This window comes from Girardinichthys multiradiatus, chromosome 1 (genome assembly GCF_021462225.1).
Source record: "Girardinichthys multiradiatus isolate DD_20200921_A chromosome 1, DD_fGirMul_XY1, whole genome shotgun sequence".
Classification (NCBI taxonomy): Eukaryota; Metazoa; Chordata; class Actinopteri; order Cyprinodontiformes; family Goodeidae; genus Girardinichthys; species Girardinichthys multiradiatus.
In genome coordinates, this window is record NC_061794.1 from 24,613,048 (window position 1) to 24,633,710 (window position 20,663).

The 20,663-nt window shown below is 39.2% G+C and overlaps 2 protein-coding genes across 2 annotated transcripts; one reads left to right on the forward strand and one right to left on the reverse strand.

Annotated features, from left to right (window-relative positions):
• Positions 1–1,742: 1,742 nt before the first annotated feature.
• On the reverse strand, positions 1,743–7,628 carry ribc1 (RIB43A domain with coiled-coils 1). Its single transcript, XM_047373396.1, has 8 exons — positions 7,358–7,628; positions 5,542–5,751; positions 5,285–5,439; positions 5,030–5,144; positions 4,651–4,769; positions 2,843–3,079; positions 2,063–2,229; positions 1,743–1,908 (listed from the first exon to the last, which is right to left on the reverse strand). Exons 2-8 carry the CDS (start codon positions 5,738–5,740, stop codon positions 1,827–1,829), a joined length of 1,074 nt encoding a protein of 357 aa, XP_047229352.1. The 5' UTR covers positions 5,741–5,751; positions 7,358–7,628; the 3' UTR covers positions 1,743–1,826.
• Positions 7,629–7,664: 36 nt separating this feature from the next.
• smc1a (structural maintenance of chromosomes 1A) lies at positions 7,665–20,457 on the forward strand. The gene is made up of 26 exons (XM_047373409.1): positions 7,665–8,065; positions 8,868–9,056; positions 9,279–9,391; positions 9,616–9,819; positions 10,632–10,870; positions 10,971–11,229; positions 11,410–11,550; positions 11,644–11,726; positions 11,839–11,938; positions 12,680–12,787; positions 12,920–13,105; positions 13,534–13,713; positions 13,790–13,936; positions 14,036–14,173; positions 14,280–14,396; positions 14,477–14,583; positions 14,669–14,810; positions 14,899–15,044; positions 15,135–15,288; positions 15,388–15,495; positions 15,702–15,858; positions 15,979–16,133; positions 16,415–16,566; positions 16,758–16,827; positions 16,951–17,061; positions 19,766–20,457. Exons 1-26 carry the CDS (start codon positions 7,957–7,959, stop codon positions 19,844–19,846), a joined length of 3,696 nt encoding a protein of 1,231 aa, XP_047229365.1. The 5' UTR covers positions 7,665–7,956; the 3' UTR covers positions 19,847–20,457.
• Positions 20,458–20,663: the final 206 nt, after the last annotated feature.

Here is a 20,663-nt window from a genome sequence, read left to right on the forward strand (position 1 = left end):
ACATTTTCTAAAATGTGTTACAAAAAATATTGAACTTTTCACGATATTCTGATTTTCTTTTTTTTTTTTGATGTACCTGTTAGGACTTAGGACCTATTGAAGGACTGCCATGAAAATGCATTACAGCTCTATTGGCAGTATTTACACAAAATATATTTAAAATAATTGACTAAAAATACACAATTGTCAAGTCATTCTCAAAAGACCAATTCTGTATCTTGACCAAGCTCATTTTCTTTCATAACCATAAATAAAATTGCTTCAAATGATAATTTCATTTAATTAATAAAAAGCATTTTAGCCTGGAGTTTTTTTTTTTGTCATCCATAGATGGGTTTCCTGAATGCTTTGGATTATTGTTTTGCTGCATAACACAAGTACTGTGAAGCTTAAGGTCACAAACTGATGGCTGGACCTTCTCCTTCAGAAAGTATAACTAGGGGTTCCATTACTTATTGCAAGTCCTCCAGGTCCTTAAGCAGAAAACCAGCCCCATACCATCACATTACCACCACCATGTTTGACTACAGGTAAGATGCTATTTTTCTTAAATGGGTGATAGTTTTATAACAGGTGTAACAGGAGGCACACCTTCCAAAAACTTTCACTTTTGTCTCATAAGTTGACAGAATGTTTTAAGCAAATGTAAAATTAGACTATTGCTCTCTTTTAAGCAGCAGTGTTTTTTGCCCTGAAACTCTTCCATGGATGCAATTTTAGCCCACACCTTAACTGAGGCAAGTGAGGTTTGCAGTGCTTTAGATGTTGTGCTGGATTCTTTTGTGACCTCCTGGATGGAAAATTGATGCACCTTTTGAAGTAATTTTGGTAGGCCAGCTACTCCTGGGAAGATTCACTATTGTTCCTGGTTTTCTCCATTTGTGGATAAATGTTCTCAATGTTGTTCAATAGAGTTTTAAAGCCTTAGAAATGACTTTGTAAACCTTTCCAGACTGATAGATGTCAGTGTCTTTGTTTTTCATCTGTTCTGGAATTTCTTTGGACCAGGGCATGATGTGTTGTTCTTTTGAGATAGGCTAGGCAACTTCATGTTGTCAGACAATTACTATTTAAGTGATCAATTGATTTTGTAGGTGTAGCAGTAAAGCTGGGATCTTAACATTGAACCCAGCTTTCCAAAAATTGTAGTTAATGATACTTACTCAATCATTTATTAATGAGGGGAGGCATCGTTTAAAAACTGTTTTTTTTATTACTCTTTGATATTAAAATTTGAATGATGATCTGATTCATGTGTGACAAAAAAAAAAAAAATCTAAATCAGAAGAAATCTGTAAGGGGGACTACAAATCTACAGTGCCCCTCCATGGCACCGTAGATTCATCAGTTCATACCAAATCTAAAACTTTAGAGAAAAAATATGAACAACTTATTAGGGATGGTGTAAACTGATTTGGACATAAATCACAAAGCAACCCAAAAGTGAAGTTACTGACTTCAAGTGTGTATCAATTATACCCCACAACTCACCCCAACAGATACGTCACTTTTTACTGATTTCTTTTTTCATGGTTCAAAGGTCAGATATAGTTTTTTACTCATAAACCCCACCCACATCAGCCAGTTATTACCATGTTGAAGCTCTTACATTAGGGGACACCCTGAAAGTACCTACAAAATGAAAAACCATTCAACCATCTTTTCAAAATACACTTCTTGAAATTATAGCACCCCCTAGTGTTGGACATTAGATTATTTCTAAATCATTGGTATTATCCATATTAAGAACATCCAATCCTTTATTATATATTATATTATAATATAAGTAAACTGTTAACAGGGGACAAGCTGGTGCTGGGTGCTGGTCAGCGGGAACCAGTGTTAAACTGGTAAAAGTAGTCCTTGGTGGGTTTGTTGGTATAGAGCTCCTTGTTCAGATAGTCCTGACTGGAACAGAAATAAGAATGTGAGTAGAAATGGCCAGAAAACATTTGTTTACATGAGAAATTTCACAATATTTATTAGTTTACAAACAAATTATCTGATAAGTGTGTGTGTGTGTCTGTGTGTGTGTGTTTGTGTGCGTGTGTGCAATACTCACTGTGCCTGCTGCTCTCTGGCCAGCTGCTTGTTGTACTGGTCCATCTGTATTCTCTGCTCTCTCCTCATTTCTGCCGTTCTCTGTTCCTTCTCCTCTGCTTTTTTCGACAGCTTCAGGAGCTGCAAGTCCCAGGTTGCATTTCTAATCTTTTCATCCCAAAGTTGTCTCTGAAAACAAAAACAAAAATAAAAGCCTGAAGTAGCATAAGTTATCTATTATGCATTTCAACTGTTGCTCTAAAGCGGTGGTTGCAAGCCTGATAAATATAAAATATTAAGTTGAACTTGCATGTTCACCGCTGGGATGTATGGGTTCTCTCTAATTGCTCCCCCCACAGTCCAGAGACAAGCATGTTTGGTTAATTGCCCTCAAGTCTGTGTGTGTGCATGCATGGTTGTCTATCCTGTGTGTATCTGTGTTGCCCTGGGATGGGCTGTAATGTCATATATAAAAAGATAATCTTTTTACTTGTACTTTTTTTTTTTCTTGATGCAAAATCATGAGTAGATGTAATATACAGGAGGTTGTAAGGCTTTATTTCTTCGTTATTAACCTCAATGCAGAATGACACACAAATTCCTGTGTGTTAGTATGTGCATATGTTTAAATCGAACGCTGCCTTTTGTTTTAAAGTAAAGAGTAAAAATATTCAGTTTCAACTTTAATTTTTAGTCCTCAAGAAAAGACTGAACTGTTTTTAACTTTAGACATGTGTGCAGCCTGTGTGGAGACTCGTGCATTTATGGAAGTGACAACATATAACTGGGACTCCAGCAGTACCTGTCTGTCAAGGCGCTGTTGCTCTCTCTCCCTGTGGAAGGTGCTGAGCTGCTCGGGGCTCATCCCCTTCCACCTGTCTGGCAAAACCTGCGGTGGCCTCCCTCCTCCCACATGTCGCTCCGCTGCCTCTGCACACTCTGTCATCATGTCAGAATTCACAGTGTGCCACATTTCTGCCAGATTCTCCCTCTCTTCTCTCCTGCGCTGCTCCTTGAGGTTTTCAGCTTGCTCTGCCGCCTGTGGGGAGCAACATATGGTAGGGCCTTACCACAGACCCAGAGAAATCTCATTTAATATGCCCTGCCCCCGCCCTTTTGCAGCTATAACAGCTTCAGCTCTTCTTTGAAAACATGTTGAGAGTCTGTTTATAATAATTTTTGACCATTCTTCCAGAAGTGCATTTGTGATGTCAGACACTGATGTTGCATGAGAAGGCCTGCCTTACAGTTTGCGCTCTAATTCATTCCAAAAGGTGCTCTATTGGTTTGAGGTCAGGACTCCAGTGTGCAGAACAGTCAAGTTGTGCACACTCCCACCATGCTTTACACCACTGCAATCGACGCTTTTCACTGCACTCTTACCCAAGCTCTCTAAACACTGTGCTTGAGCTAATCTAAAGGACACATGATGTTTGTAGGTCTGTAGCTATTAATTCAACTAAAAGTTGGCAACTACTGCACACTATGTGCCTCACCATCAGCTGACCCCATTCTGAGTTTTTACAAGGCTTACCATTTCATGGCTAAATTGCCTTTGTTCCCACTTTCTTCTACTGTCTTAGAATACTACTAAAGGTTGACTGTCAAATATTTAGTAATGAGGCAATTTCCCAAGCATCCTATCATGGTACCATGCTGGAGCTCCTGAGAGTGACCCATTTTGTGTTACAAATGTTTATAGAACCAGTTTGCATGGCTAGATGTTAGATTTTATACACATGAAAGTGGTTGGAACACCTGAATTCAATTCAAGACGTTTAGCAATACAGTGTATTTTCCTTCCACTCAACGTTTTATTATTATGCTTAAATACAGCATTGAGTGAACAGCCAGCTTTTTTAGTAATGATCTTTTGTGGCTTACTCCTTGTGTAGGGTGTTGATGACTGTCTGCCTATATGACTGTATAGGCCATTACATAGCCACAGCATAACATTTTCTTAATAAAAATCCCTTTTTATTGGTTTTATTTTCTGAGTAACAAAAGTTTTGGTTTTCAATATTTATGAGGCAAATGACCAGAATTAACATATATAAAGCACTCTGTGTGAAACTATATAATAAGCTTCACATTTTGAATTAAATTATTATAATAATTAACTTTTAGATGATATTCGAATTTATTGAGATGCACCTGCGTGCTGCATTTGCACCTGAGCAATAAACTCAGGAAGTTGAATTTGCTTGTGCATCATCCACACGAGTGGTTATTAGGAAAACTACATAATTGTTATGAAAAATGCTATGACCTGAGGGATTTACAAGGATTCCACTCAATGGGGAATTAAGACAAGAGTGCTCAGGCAAATGAGGAAAGAGCTAAGAGGGGTCTATCAATGACAACCAATTCTATGCATACATCATATCAGATAATCCGTGCGTGTTGGTTGTTACCAAACAATGTGACTCCCTCCTTCCTGTGTCAAGTGTGTGTATGCATCACTTAACATTTTTAGTTTGTAATTTTAATTTGAAAGTCCCAGCTGAGAACACTCTGTCACAGCTTAAAGTCCCCGCTGGGTTCGGCTTCAAACGTTCACATCCAAGGATGGTGCATGAGCGTTTGTGCATGCACATGTTTGTTGCGTACCAGGGCTTGATTGTAGCTGTCGAGTGCGACGCGGGCAGCTTTCTTATGCTCCTCCTCCACTGCAGCCTGCTGAAGCCCCCTTAGGTCTTGATGCACCAGCTCCCTGTTCACCAGCATCTCTGTGGAACAAGAAAATGTGTGTGTATCTTACTACTGCATTAGTAATTACCTACTGAAAAAAGGTTTCCGGTCACACACTCACACGTAGATTACAGCACTTGGGGATGAGCACTCATTAAAGTTGCCTGACAGTGAGGACTTTGTGTGGGTGAATGTGATTGTTTGTGCGTGTGTGTGATTTACAGCAGCTCTGGTGTAAATTCTGCTCATCTATAATCACTGCGTGGATGTGTTTGTGCTCCTGTTTGACTGTTTTCACCTTTGTGCTTTGCTCTGATTTCCCTTCTTTTATTGTCATCCATCTGTGCTAGCAAATCTTTTTCATTTTTTTTTACTTGCTCCCTCCTCATCTGCTCTCCTCCAACACCTTCTCCCTGTAATTAAATACATACAAAGAACCTTAGGTGGTTTGCTGCTCTTTTTCTTTCAAGCACACCTATGCCAATTTCATCTTAAATATTTGCATGCTGTCAGGCCCCAGCTCAGCTTCTGGAAGTGTGATCTTGAACGCCACCTTCAGGTCACACTGCAGGTCAGCATCATGAGAGTCCACAACTTGCTGCTGTGATCTCCAGAGCTGGATCAGGTCCTTGTGCAAAGCTTTTCGCTTCTCTTTCTCATTGTTGTCTTGCTGAAGAAGTGTTTCATCTTGGCATCTTCTGAGGGTATCTGAAAATATATTGAAAATATACATGTGAGCTATATTTATTAGAGATAAAATGTAATTTTTCAAATGTAAAATTTCATTATAAGTGAATTTTCATGAATTACCAAAAGCCTGGTCTCGCTGTTTCTCCATGTTTTGTCTGCACTTCTTTTCCTGGACTTGCTGGTTTAGAGCATCCAGGTCCAGGCCCATCACACGCAGACGAGTGTTGAAGACCCGGGCCTTGCGTGCTCTTTCTGCAGACCTTCGGGCCTCCAAGGCCTTCTCTTTTGACTGATCCAAAGGCAAGTCCATGTTATACATATTTACAGTTTCTAGTCAGGTTCAGAGGGGACAAAAACAAAATAAAACCATTAAAAAAAAAAAAGAAAATATTCGTCCTCAGCTATAATGAAGTTCATCTTCAGACAAATCCAGTTCTGTCAGCAAATAACATTACAATGGAAATACTGTGGGATATTTTACCAAAGTTTAATTCAGGTATCCAAGTTATGTCCACGATGTTGGAGCATCCTAGCTTATTTGATTCCACAAATGCTAAGGCATTAGAGGGAGCAGCATTGTAAGTCGATCATGGTTGTAACTCTCTGTGCTATGCATTATGATGGCAGTTAGGCAAAATATTTCTAGAGTGTTCTTATGTTTCTACATATACTGAAAGAACTAAGAAATTGTGGATTAGGGAGTTTATTGCCTATAGGCAACACTGTACCATAATGGTGCATATGTAAGAAAAAGGTTTGTTTAGCGTCATTTATTAACATGTAACATATTCAAAAGCTTTAACAGGTTACAAAACATGTTATTTTAGATATAAAAGTATTATGAAATTAACTCTTTAAATGGGTTCAATGTCTGAATGCTGCCTGTACACAAAGGTATACTGTTGTTGAACATACCATTACAAGAATGTCTGATTGTCATTCATCATAATTTTGTTTAAGAAAAATAAATGTGACATTTGTTGCAGTAGAGTCCAGGCTATTTGTTTACTCTGTAGATCATAGTATTCTACAGTGAACCTTTCTGTCCCATTTGCTTATAATTTCCCCACATTGTGCTCAATTTTACTGAATAAATTGAGCCTCATTCTTAACCCTTTAAGGGAAAAGAGTAGAAGTCACACTTCTCATCTACCTATACTACATGTCTCTTTACTTTCACCCTCACTGCCCTCATGCTCATCCCGATTCTCAGTCTCGTCTTCATCAGTCTCAATTTTAATATGTGTAACATTTAATTTTTTATTTCATTCAATTGTTTGTTGTTTTAATCGTGTCTTAATTTTGCTCCGTCTTTGTGAAGCAGTTTATGATTTTTATCATTAAAAGGTGCTATATTACCAAAATGTGCATTATTTTCTCCTTGCTAATATTCTTTCATCTTATCATCTTCATTACTTCTTCACTGTGATTCATCTTCTCTATAAGTATGAGTTTGTAAAAAATGATGTTAAAATAAAAAAAACTTAGATAATGTAATACGCCTCTGCTTTAAATCTTTGCATGAATACAGTGGTATGTTTAGTTTAGGTTTCATACTATGTGAATCTCATACAGGCCCATGCAAGTCAGTCACTTCAATTCTAAAAAAAAGGATAATCAAAGTTAAATAACCATATACATTTTGGGGCACAGTAGGACATTTAAATGACAGATACACAATAAAACCAACACAAAAATATTTCTGGCTAACGGGAGTAAACTGGCTGCTCAGAGGACGAGAAGCATGGTAATTTACATAACGCTGCTTTTGTAAAATCAAATTGTCTGATTAAGAAAAGACAACCGGATAATCTCGATTTAATTGCTTCTGTAAATTATTTGGTTTCTCTGTCTATAAACCCCCTGTTGTATAACGCTTTTAAATTGAATTAAAAGTGTATCAGAACAACTAATTAACCCATATTTAGAGTCTTACCTGTGAGATAACAATTGTATAAAAAGTATTTTGGCTAAATATCAATGAAAGGTCCTTTTTGCTGCTGTCACCATGTTGTGTTTGGTTGCCCTAGTAACCATGGTAACACTGAGTTTTGCTACCAAAGCTGCACGCTCTAAAAATCATCATGTGTTCTAATTTATACAAAAAGGTAATCTAAGCCTAAAAATAAACATATTTAGTAATGTGGCAAATATGTTAGCATAATTTTAAAGGTGACTAGCGGCGGTTACAACGCGTCCAACTACATCTCGCGAGACAATGCGAGGTTTCAGGTCTCGCGCGCTCAAGCTTTTCCTGTTAGATTGTAAAATGGCGCTCTGTTGTTCCAAGTGTTCCAAATTCCTTTGATATAGATTTTTTACGACGTTGTGCTTGAGAGACTTTGCGTTTACTTCATAATGTAACTCATGTGAAGGTCAGCTACAGATTGAATTGGAGCATTCGTTCATTTACAAGAACACTTCGTTCGCTGCAGACTGGCTGTTCCCTGCAGACTGGTTGCTAGCATTATTAGCTAACTGTCTAACATTGTCCGTGCCTATATTCATCCAAACTTCGGCGCACAAACAACAAAAATGGGCTTCTTAAAGCTGATAGAGATAGAAAACTTTAAGTCGTACAAGGGAAGACAAATCATCGGACCGTTTCACAAGTTTACGGCGATCATCGGACCCAATGGATCAGGTATGTTGTGATGGAGAGCTAAGGTAAAATGCAAATTGTTGCTAGGATAGGCTAACGGTAAACACAGTGTCATCTCGTTATGCTGCTTATTCTTAAAGTAGTTATGCATAATTGATTATAAAACATTTACTAAAAATGGGACGGGTATTTTATAATCTGTTCTTAATTTTTAGCACTGCACCATTGTTTTAGTTGTATTAGCTTTGTAGGGTGTGTTATTGCATCAGTGTGTTTATATAGTCACAAACAGTGACAGTACTGTTTTTTGCAGTTTACGTTTGTAAAAGAAGCTAAAACGCTGAAGTTAACAAAACGTTTTGGTAGATTTGAGATCTTGATATTAGTTGATAGTTACAGAGGTCGTTTCCTGAACAAAATTAGCTTAATCAGAAAACAATAAACCTTTTCCACCTTTAGGTTGAGATTATACTTTTTTATATATACATTTTACATTTAGATACCTCTGATGGGGCTTTCTAAGTTTGATCAGATCCCTAATACAACTAATTGTTAAATAATTTTAAACGCTTTTTACACATTTACTGAACAAAATAAACCCATTTTAGAAAATAGGAAGTTTGGAAACGTCATTATTTGTCCTAAAAAACTATCCCTCGCAATTCAATGTAGAAACTGTTAAAACATGCATTTGTAAATAGCTTTAAACACACTTGAAAACCTCAGACACAAGAAAGCTGTAAAAAATAAAACCAGCAGCTATGAAATATAAAAGAAAACAAAGAAAAGGAAATCCATATATGATGTGGATACACAACTGAAAAGTTTTATACTTTAATTGTAGGTAAATCCAACCTTATGGATGCCATCAGCTTTGTGCTGGCAGAAAAGACCAGTAACCTGCGTGTGAAGACTTTGAAAGATCTAATCCATGGAGCTCCTGTGGGGAAGCCAGCTGCTAACAGAGCTTTTGTCAGTATGGTGTACCAGGAAGACAATGGAGAGGAACGTTCCTTCACAAGAGTCATTATTGGTAAGAGGCCCTTATGGACCAGAATTAAAAGACGTATATCAAATATTTATAGTCAACAACAAACTTCTTGTCATTGCATATCTTTCCATAAGCACAGCATGACAAACATAAGCTAATTTAAAACAAGTTCTCTGCAAACAAATGAGAAACATTAAATGTGTTGTCCCTGTTATGTTTGCTTTGTTATTAAATAACACTTTAGTTTTTCACCGTTTGTCTCAGGGGCCTCATCTGAGTACCGCATCAACAATAAAGTGGTGGGACTGCCTGAATACAGCGAGGAGCTGGAAAAACTTGGCATTCTGATCAAGGCCAGAAACTTTCTTGTCTTTCAGGTAAGTGTTTAGTGAATTGCTTCCTTCACATTATTTCAGTAGCAAACTATTAGAATGAAGCTAACACACTTCTGTTTTGTTATTGGTTGATTGTAAGTGGGTTAGGTTAAGTGTTTCATCTCTGGCTAACACCCCTGCTGTTCTTCACCATATTTATATGGTGCTACTATTTTTTGGGCAGCTGTTTTTATTTACCTGAGTTTTATTGTTTTATTACATCAAAGGGGGCTGTGGAGTCGATTGCAATGAAGAACCCCAAAGAGCGAACAGCACTGTTGGAGGAGATCTCGCGTTCTGGGGAGCTGGCACAAGAGTATGACCGCAGAAAGAAGGAGATGGTGAAAGCAGAAGAAGACACGCAGTTCAATTATCATCGCAAGAAAAACATTGCCGCAGAGCGGAAAGAAGCCAAGCAGGAGAAAGAGGAGGTATGGGCTTTGAATGGAATTAAAATAAGGTTAATGGACTCAGTTTTTGTTCAATATTTAACATTTTAAAGTCTGAGTAGGGACCAGGGCTCGAATTTGCTCTTGGTTCTAAGACCTATAGGCATTATTTTCATGCTCTGTTCCTGACTTGATACAATTTTAGAGATAAATCTTTCTGTTTATGGAAAAATTTAATATTTAACTGCATTCTCTCTTTTATAATAATATATTTTCTTTAATATAAAAATTGGCGTGATGTCTATTTTTGTTGGCTTGTAAATAAATGTTATTTCTATATAATCGTTTCTCTTCAGTCTTGACAAGGACATAAGAAAAATAATTATTTTAAGTAGAGATGCAACATTCAGTGGGCTGGCCAAAAGATAAAATGAGACAATTTTTCCCTTGTTTGGCTCTGATTGGGGATCAGCACGTCAAATATGGAAAAATCCCATTTTTGTCCTTTTTAATAAATGCATCAAAAATAAGAACATCTACAATTTTCAGTCTGTAAACGAATCAGTTAACTGCATTTACTTCCATGCACTTTCTTGAGTTTAATAAAAATCGGATAAATGTCTTCATTTTCTGTTGGGTTCAAAACTGCTACCTCAGTCAAAAAACTGCAGTTTCCCTTGGAACCAGGTCAGACCTCTAAAGAAAGTTGTTTTCACCCTGGAAAAGCCTGATTGGTGCATCCTATTGCTTCTAAAACCTCATGCCATAAAGTTCAACCTAAATAACTTTTGGAAATGAAAAATGGTTGCAGCGTTAATCACATTATCCTGTCCCTTGTTTTTGATCACCGTCAGGCCGAGCGCTACCAACGCCTCAAAGATGAAGTAGCCAGGGCAAGCGTACAATTACAGCTCTTCAAATTGTACCATAATGAGGTTGAGATCGAAAAGCTGAACAAAGAGCTCGGCCAGCGGAACAAAGAAATTGATAAGGACCGTAAAAAGATGGACCACGTGGAGGAGGAACTGAAGGACAAGAAGAAAGAGTTGGGGAGGCTGATGAGGGAGCAGCAGACCATTGAGAAAGAAATCAAGTATGTCTTCACATAATTCTGATAGCCCTCTGGGTGCGCATAGTTGCATCTTGTCCCCTGAAATATTCAGTGCACGATTATTATTTCATTCTATTCGCAGAGAGAAGGACTCCGAGTTGAACCAAAAGAGGCCTCAGTACATCAAGGCCAAAGAGAACACGTCACACAAAATCAAAAAGCTGGAGGCTGCAAAAAAATCTTTGCAGAACGCCCAGAAGATGTACAAGAAGCGCAAAGCAGACATGGATGAGCTGGATAAGGAGATGAGGGCAGTGGAGTTGGCCAAGCAGGAGTTCGAGGAAAGAATGGAGGAGGAGGCACAGAGCCAGGGTCAGGACCTCACTCTGGAGGAAAACCAGGTCCGACATGACACATTTAAGGCCAACTTAGTCCTTTCAGCTTATTGCCATCATTATTTGTTTATCTTAAAGTTCAGAATTTGTCCATATCACACTTTTTTTTAATTTTATTTCAGGATCTCATAATTTAATTTCAGTGTAAAAGAATGAGCTTGACCTTCTGTCTCTCCTTCCCCTTAGGTGAAGCAGTACCATCGTCTGAAGGAGGAGGCCAGTAAGCGTGCCGCCACTCTGGCTCAGGAACTGGAGAAGTTCAACCGGGACCAGAAGGCTGACCAGGACCGCCTTGACCTGGAGGAGAGGAAGAAAGTGGAGACAGAGGTAAGGAAAACAGTGACTGCAGTTTTTTCTCTGATCAAAAGATTTGCACAGGAACTGATTCAACTTTGCAAATGTCTGATTAATTCTTGTCAGGCCAAAATCAAGCAGAAGATCCGTGAAATTGAAGAAAACCAGAAACGCATTGAGAAGCTAGAGGATTATATCACCACCAGCAGGTAGATCACTGATATATCTGCTCTCCATGTGCAGATTTCTGCTGTTCATTGATCTGATAGTATGCTATAGTTTACTCCTTCACTCACACACCGTTATATTGTTAAACATCAGACAGTCACTAGACGAGCAGAAGCGCATGGAGGAGGAGCTGACAGAGGAGGTGGAGATGGCCAAGAGGAGGATCGATGAGATCAACATGGAGCTTAATCAGGTAACTGAAACACAGAACATAAGACAGAAAGGTGCTGGTTTTATTTATTAAATATATCAACATTTTAACCTGCTACACTTATGTTAAAATGAATATGTTTTCATCTTTCTCTTTCGCTTGACTGGAGGCTTCTCCTGTAGCATATCTGTTTCCTAAAACTGTCCATGACAAAGAAAACTTCTTCCTCTTCTTTAAATCTAAGAATCTTAGGCTGTAGACATTTTATATATCTGGGAAAAGTATAAGCGGAAGCTGTGAGGATTATTATATTATTACTATATTATTATTAAGGTGGACCACCTGTTTCTCACTGGTGTCTTTAAACCTCAGAGGTCTGGGCCAGTTTAGACAGTTGTAAGAACTTTGGATGTTGGTTTGGGATGGGTAGAATATTTGTTACTGAACTGCCAAAATGGTTTAATATTCTGTGCAGTAAGTACTTAAAAATTACTTCTAAATTTACTGGTTGTGTGGTTTTGCAAAAAAAAAGAAAGGCTATAGAACTTTACCAGTGTTTAGTATCATTTTTCCTGATATGATTTAATGTTTATTTTCCCTTGGTGTTAACATACTTTATTAACATATTGGGCCCAAAAAAACAAAAATCATCAAGTCTGAATTAAGAAAATACAATTTATTACAATAAAACCACAACCATGCTAACAGAACGGTCTTGGAACTTTTGAAAAAGCCAACTGTTGCAGGTCTGACCACTTCCATTGTTTCTGCCGTTTGCTTTAGGTGATGGAGCAGCTAGGAGACGCCAGGATCGACAGACAGGAGAACAGCCGACAGCAGCGCAAGGCAGAGATCATGGAGAGCATCAAAAGACTCTACCCCGGATCTGTGGTAAGTCAACCCCTGGGTCCATTCGAACAACACAATTAGTAAAATCGTGTCAACCCAGCAATTTTTTGCCTGCTGGCATAAACAGTGCGAGAGCTGGATGCATAGGAGAACTCTCTGCTGTTCTGTCTTCAGTACGGTCGCCTGATCGACCTGTGTCAGCCCACTCAGAAGAAATATCAGATTGCTGTTACAAAAGTGTTGGGCAAGAACATGGACGCCATCATTGTTGACTCGGAGAAGACTGGTAGAGACTGCATTCAGTACATCAAGGAGCAAAGAGGAGAGCCTGAGACCTTTCTTCCTCTTGACTACCTTGAGGTGAATACTACACTACAGATTGGAAAAATAACTACTAATTTAAATGGAAAGTACTTTAAATAAGGGTTTTATTTTAAACTAGAGATAATGTAAGTAAATTTCTGAAGATTTAGAGCACAGAACTCTAGTCCACGAGTGGCGCTGCCCTGTGACTTCTGGATTCATCCCTGCTCCAACACACCTAAACGAAATGGCTGAATTATCTCTTCAGCAAGTTCTGCAGAAGTCTGACGATGATCCGTTCATATGGTCCAGGAGTGTTGGGCCAGGGAGGCATCTGAAAGCTGCAAGGCAGTGGCCCTGGGGGACTGGAGTTTGAGACCCCTGCTGTAGCCAAATGTTGCATCAGGTTTTATTACCAGCAATCTTGCAGGTAATTGTCATTAATATTGATCACCTAATGAGCTTAAAAACGTGTTTTCCCTAAGGTTAAACCAACAGATGAAAAACTGCGAGAACTGCGAGGGGCCAAGCTGGTGATTGACGTGATCCGCTATGAGCCGCCACACATCAAGAAAGCCCTTCAGTACGCATGTGGCAACGCTCTGGTTTGTGAGAATGTCGAAGATGCACGAAGGATTGCTTTCGGAGGGCCTTACAGACACAAGGTGCTATACTTGACTTGGGATGAGAATACGGTTGATCTTTTATATGCTCTTCTGTTAACATTTTTCCTCTATTCAGACTGTAGCCTTGGATGGTACGTTGTTCCAGAAGTCTGGAGTCATCTCCGGAGGAGCCAGCGACCTGAAGGCCAAGGCCAGACGCTGGGACGAGAAGGCAGTGGACAAACTGAAGGAGAAGAAAGAAAAACTTACAGACGAGTTAAAGGTAACCCATTAAGACCAAGTCAAGAATCTGAGTGCATGTTTTATTTTCACTGTCTGCAGTTTGTTTGTAACATAAATCACTCTTGGATTTTCTTTGTAGGAGCAAATGAAGGCGAAGAGGAAGGAGGCAGAACTGCGTCAGGTGCAATCTCAAGCACACGGTTTGCAGATGAGACTCAAATACTCCCAGAGTGATCTGGAGCAGACCAAAACCAGGCACCTCTCCCTCAACATGCAGGTACGGCCTGCTGCTCTTGATTTGTCTTCTGTTTTTTTGTAATTTGTAAATTATGATGTGATGATTGCTTTAAAAGTGTTTTTTTTGTTTTGTTTCTTTAATGCAGGAAAAATCCAAACTGGAGAGCGAACTTGCAAATTTTGGTCCTCGTATCAATGACATCAAAAGGATCATCCAATCCCGCGAGCGAGAGATCACCGACCTCCGAGACCGCATGAACCTGGTGAGACTGACTTAAAATATGTCTAAAAACGTCCCTTTCTATTATTCACTGTGGTTCAATCGCTGGTTTTTGTCTTCTAGGTAGAGGATGAGGTGTTTGTTGAATTCTGTAAGGAGATTGGAGTAAGAAACATCAGAGAATTCGAGGAGGAGAAAGTGAAGAGGCAGAATGAGATTGCAAAGAAGCGGTCAGTTTTAGAAATCAAATCAGTTCTCCAATAGCAAAAAGCTTCTTGGTTTTTTTGTTGTTTAACTGATGTTGTCTGACTTCAGTCTTGAGTTTGAGACCCAGAAGACGCGTCTGGGAATCCAGTTAGACTATGAGAAGAACCAGCTGAAGGAGGACCAGGAGAAGGTCATGATGTGGGAGCAAACTGTTAAGAAAGATGAGGCTGAAATAGAGCGCCTTAAGAAGGTACAAAAATATACCCGAAGTAAACATTTAGAGTTTAAAATTTCTTTAGTTTGAGATCAAGGCGAATCTGACATGTGGTTTTATTTAGGAGGAACACAGACACATGAAAATCATTGATGAGACAATGGCCCAGCTGCAGGACCTGAAGAACCAGCATCTCACCAAGAAATCAGAAGTCAACGATAAAAATCATGAAATGGAAGAGATTCGCAAAAAACTGGGAGGCGCTAACAAGTCAGTGCCAGCTAAATATCAGATTACATTTAAAATTGAACTGTGGATATAATCTTTGATTGTTTTTTAATTTTTGTTTTCGTATTCCAGAGAACTGACCCAGCTCCAGAAGGAGGTCACAGCTATTGAGACCAAATTGGAGCAGAAGCGCAGTGACCGCCACAACCTGCTGCAGGCCTGCAAGATGCAGGACATCAGATTGCCGCTTCGCTCGGGAACGATGGACGATATCAGCCAGGGAGAAGTATGAAAACATGGCCAAGATGTTGTTTGTGAATACTTTTTTGAAATGAGGAATTGAAAAGAAATTAAAATGGTTTTTTTTGTGGTTTTTTTGCTGTAGGGCAGCTCCCAGACAGATGAGTCCAGCAGTCAGAGGACATCCAGCAGTGTTCTGGCTAAAGAAGCTCTAATAGAAATTGACTACAGCAACTTGTCTGAAGATCTGAAGGTAGATGTTCTAAATGACTCGTGGTTCGTCACTTTTATTTTAAAGCAGTGTCTGCTCTCTAAATAAATGATTTATCTGCTAAGCTTTAAGCTGCTTACTGCTTAACAAACCGAAGCATAGAGCTGTTTTATGCTACAGATCGGTACTGTTTCCGTTACTTATAAAAACGGAAATTAGGCTGGTTAAACCTTTGTGATTTCCCACAGGATGCATTGTCGGAAGAAGAGATAAAAGCAGAGACAAACACACTGCAGCAGCGTCTGAATGAGCAGCAGAGCATCTTGCAGAGGATCAGCGCGCCCAACATGAAAGCCATGGAAAAACTTGAGAGTGTCAGGGACAAGTTTCAAGAAACCAGTGATGGTGAGAGGACAAAATTATGGTTGCGCATCTGGAGACGTTACCAGAGGAAGACATACATTCTCAATGCATGGCCAAATATTAACTCTGTGTGATGTGATGATTTTACTTGTTCAATTTCAGAGTTTGAAGCCGCTCGTAAGAGAGCCAAAAAGGCAAAGCAAGCCTTTGAGCAGATCAAGAAAGAGAGATTTGATCGTTTTAATACCTGTTTTGACTCTCTGGCGACCAACATTGATGAGATCTACAAAGCTTTGTCACGCAACAGCAGTGCCCAGGTATGTTTTAGCTATTACCAGAGCGTAATCAGTGCAGAAAAGATCAAATTCATGGTTGTAGAGTACAAGACAACCCAACGTTTCATTTTCTGCTGATTAATTTCATCAGGTTGGGTAATTTCCCTTGCAGGGAAATCTGTTTTAGAGAACCCTAATTTATTTAAAATAATATTCAACGCCACTGATCGGTCATCGTGCTGCACAAAAAATATATTTTGGCTTGTGAATAGTTGGTCTGACACCTGGCATAGAAAGTTAAATCACTTCGTTTTTTTCTGTAGGCTTTTCTGGGCCCAGAAAACCCAGAGGAACCATATCTGGATGGTATCAACTATAACTGTGTGGCGCCAGGGAAACGCTTCAGACCCATGGACAACTTGTCTGGAGGAGAGAAGACAGTTGCTGCCCTGGCTCTGCTTTTTGCCATCCACAGGTCTGGCAGTAAAGTAACACAAGGGGACATTTTAATCTTTTATAAAATCTTTAATGAAATCTGGGGTGTTTGTAGGTGACGTTTAAATCATTTTAAAACCTGGTTAAAAAGTAGATCATTGATGTTGAAATCCTGACAGTGGGATTTCTGAGTCTTTCCATATCTTTAACTTCTCTTTTGCTGCATCGTAGCTACAAGCCTGCCCCCTTCTTTGTCCTGGACGAGATTGACGCAGCTCTGGACAACACTAATATTGGCAAGGTGGGTTCAGGTTTCCCTATTACGGATTTTCTTTTAGTAATGCTTGTGATTTTTTAATTTTTTTATTGCTTGTGATTTTTTTTAGATGCTTGTGATTTATTAAATCCTCCTCTTCTTCTCAAGGTGGCCAATTACATCAAAGACCAGTCAGTGCAGAACTTCCAAGCTATTGTCATTTCTCTGAAGGAGGAGTTTTACACCAAGGCAGATTCTCTTATAGGCGTTTATCCAGAGGTAGGTTTCCCTTTTCATTAACCATCAAACATATGATTCACAACACGGATGTGCTGTAGATGTGTTCAACAAACAATAAGCGTAGGCATCTTGGACACCTTTGAATGCTTCTGTAGTATTTAGAGTTGTAACGAGGGTACGGTATTAGGAAAACATGCCATAATGTCTGAATGTCATACTATTGATAGGAGTTGTGATAAATAATTAAAACGTGTTGATGTTTTTCTGCTTTGGGTTCATAGCTAACAATAGAACAGAGAATCAGTGCCTGAAAACATCAAAATAAAATGTTTTCTTTCAATCTCAATATTAATGTGCCTCTAGTAACTACCCTGCACTACAAAACAAACAGTAATAATTAGAGATTCACATAGAAATGGCTGGTCGCCTTGGTGTGCTCTGGTCTGTGACCGGAGAGAAGGAACTCAGCTGTGAGAGAGCAAGAACTTTTAGCAGATAACAGTAAGGCTGAGCGGAGTACCTTGAAGTCTCTCTGTTTTATCCTGGTTGGTTTCAACTTTTGTCACAGAACATGCTAAATTTGGGAATGTTAGTGGGCTTCTGGAAATATCAGAGCTAAGCTGAGGATTTGCATTCTCTAGGGAGAAGGCCACAGCCTAAAACCATGTGGAGTTCAATTCCAGACTTTGAACTTTTACCACATATCTTCTCTCATTCACCCTCGACCTGTTTGGACATCGTAAATAAAGGCCACTAGTGGCACAATATAAAGGAAATGCTCATTTTAATTGCTAATAATGATGTCATATCCAGTTTAAAATGCCAGTTATTTGGCAGTAATCTGCAATAATTTTAATCTTTGTTTAAGATGAGTAAAACCCTGGTGCCTCACACACGTTGTTACATTACTACTCCATTTTACAATAATACAGGTCCTTCTCAAAATATTAGCATATTGTGATAAAGTTCATTATTTTCCATAATATCATGATGAAAATTTAACATTCATATATTTTAGATTCATTGCACACTAACTGAAATATTTCAGGTCTTTTATTGTCTTAATACGGATGATTTTGGCATACAGCTCATGAAAACCCAAAATTCCTATCTCACAAAATTAGCATATTTCATCCGACCAATAAAAGAAAAGTGTTTTTAATACAAAAAATGTCAACCTTCAAATAATCATGTACAGTTATGCACTCAATACTTGGTCGGGAATCCTTTTGCAGAAATGACTGCTTCAATGCGGCGTGGCATGGAGGCAATCAGCCTGTGGCACTGCTGAGGTCTTATGGAGGCCCAGGATGCTTCGATAGCGGCCTTTAGCTCATCCAGAGTGTTGAGTCTTGAGTCTCTCAACGTTCTCTTCACAATATCTCACAGATTCTCTATGGGGTTCAGGTCAGGAGAGTTGGCAGGCCAATTGAGCACAGTGATACCATGGTCAGTAAACCATTTACCAGTGGTTTTGGCACTGTGAGCAGGTGCCAGGTCGTGCTGAAAAATGAAATCTTCATCTCCATAAAGCTTTTCAGCAGATGGAAGCATGAAGTGCTCCAAAATCTCCTGATAGCTAGCTGCATTGACCCTGCCTTTGATAAAACACAGTGGACCAACACCAGCAGCTGACACGGCACCCCAGACCATCACTGACTGTGGGTACTTGACACTGGACTTCTGGCATTTTGGCATTTCCTTCTCCCCAGTCTTCCTCCAGACTCTGGCACCTTGATTTCCGAATGACATGCAGAATTTGCTTTCATCCAAAAAAAGTACTTTGGACCACTGAGCAACAGTCCAGTGCTGCTTCTCTGTAGCCCAGGTCAGGCGCTTCTGCTGCGGTTTCTGGTTCAAAAGTGGCTTGACCTGGGGAATGCGGCACCTGTAGCCCATTTCCTGCACACGCCTGTGCACGGTGGTTCTGGATGTTTCTACTCCAGACTCAGTCCACTGCTTCCGCAGGTCCCCCAAGGTCTGGAATCGGCCCTTCTCCACAATCTTCCTCAGGGTCCGGTCACCTCTTCTCGTTGTGCAGCGTTTTCTGCCACACTTTTTCCTTCCCACAGACTTCCCACTGAGGTGCCTTGATACAGCACTCTGGGAACAGCCTATTCGTTCAGAAATTTCTTTCTGTGTCTTACCCTCGTTAACTCGTTGATTCAGATGATTAGGTTCATAGCTCGTTTAGAGACCCTTTTAATGATATGCTAATTTTGTGAGATTGGAATTTTGGGTTTTCATGAGCTGTATGCCAAAATCATCTGTATTAAGACAATAAAAGACCTGAAATATTTCAGTTAGTGTGCAATGAATCTAAAATATATGAATGTTAAATTTTCATCATTACATTATGGAAAATAATGAACTTTATCACAATATGCTAATATTTTGAGAAGGACCTGTATAGTGAACCAGTAGGAAATATAATATACAGTAATAGAAACATGACAAAGCAGGTATAATTTGGTTGTTCTGTCTATAAACAGCGAGTCTTTACCATCTTTCAATGTTATGACGAGTTGTCTGATTTTTGTAGCACTTTTCATTTGCAGCAACAAGAACAGACAGGACGTGTCGACCTCGTTGGTCTCCTGCTGAGCATTTTTCCTCTCCAAAGATTTTTTTCTGACATGTTGGCAGGACTGAAAGCTCACTTTAAAAAATCAGCGAAGATGGTATTTAAGAGATTATTAATCTGAAGATATTACTAAACAGATTCTTCTTTTCTTTTCCACAGCAAGGAGATTGTGTCATCAGCAAAGTTCTCACCTTTGACCTCTCACAGTATCCAGATGCTAACCCAAACCCAAATGAGTAATATGAGCCCACTCAGTACCATGTTCCATATAGTCCATAGTTACAGATCATGTATTCAGTAGGCCTCCAGTGTTTTTCCTCTTCCCTGTTGTATTTTGTTCTTTTATATTGTAGACCAGACATTCAGAAAACCTTTTCTTGCTGTAATGAACAACTTTCTGCACATTCAATGGAAAACAACCCTTTCTCAATTTGGCTACTCTCATACATTATTTTAATGAATAACAAGAAAGTAAAATGAGTATCAAAGCCTTTTAATGAACTGTAGAATTTATACTTGTTTGCTTAAAGCCTTTGTTTGTCCTCTGTTTTTTGTGCTCAAATGCTAATTGTATTTCATGTGTGCAACTTTTTAAAAAGCTCAATCAGGAGTGTTTAGTTGTTGTGTGGTGGACACATTCCCTTGTGTGATAAAAGCCATAACTGGCTGCAGCTGAAAGCGCTACAAGAAGATTTTAAAGTTTTTTGGAAACTGACGTGATTACGTTTAGTCAAAAGTACCTGATATGTTGGTCTTAACAAAGCAAGACTATAGTCTGAAACCACTTCAGCACGAATACGATGATTCTGTGTTTGGTTGGCTTTGCTTTAATAAATCTAAAGTGAATTATTTGTGCTCGCCTTTTTTCTTATTGATGCCGCGTTGCCTATTAGTAGCTTCATGCTTCGTTTTCGCTCCATAAGAAGAGGTCTCGGCTTTCTGAGACCTGAGAAGCTATTTATAGTCTCTCAATTTTCTCACCTGTCCTGGAGAGACGGCAACCAAAACATCCACGTGCCGCTGTTCTTTATATTGAGAGGAAAAAAATGATGCTGAT

Bases quoted from the DNA above. Each gene is read 5' to 3' on its own strand.
- smc1a (XM_047373409.1), top strand. From the start codon at position 7,957: ATGGGCTTCTTAAAGCTGATAGAGATAGAAAACTTTAAGTCGTACAAG. The intron at 14,584-14,668 runs GTCAGTTTTAGA...GTCTGACTTCAG, and splicing joins AATGAGATTGCAAAGAAGCG to TCTTGAGTTTGAGACCCAGA. The intron at 17,062-19,765 runs GTAGGTTTCCCT...TCTTTTCCACAG, and splicing joins TTATAGGCGTTTATCCAGAG to CAAGGAGATTGTGTCATCAG.
- ribc1 (XM_047373396.1), bottom strand. From the start codon at position 5,740: ATGTATAACATGGACTTGCCTTTGGATCAGTCAAAAGAGAAGGCCTTG. The intron at 5,440-5,541 runs GTAATTCATGAA...ATATATTTTCAG, and splicing joins ACAGCGAGACCAGGCTTTTG to ATACCCTCAGAAGATGCCAA. The intron at 3,080-4,650 runs GTACGCAACAAA...TGCTCCCCACAG, and splicing joins ACAGCTACAATCAAGCCCTG to GCGGCAGAGCAAGCTGAAAA.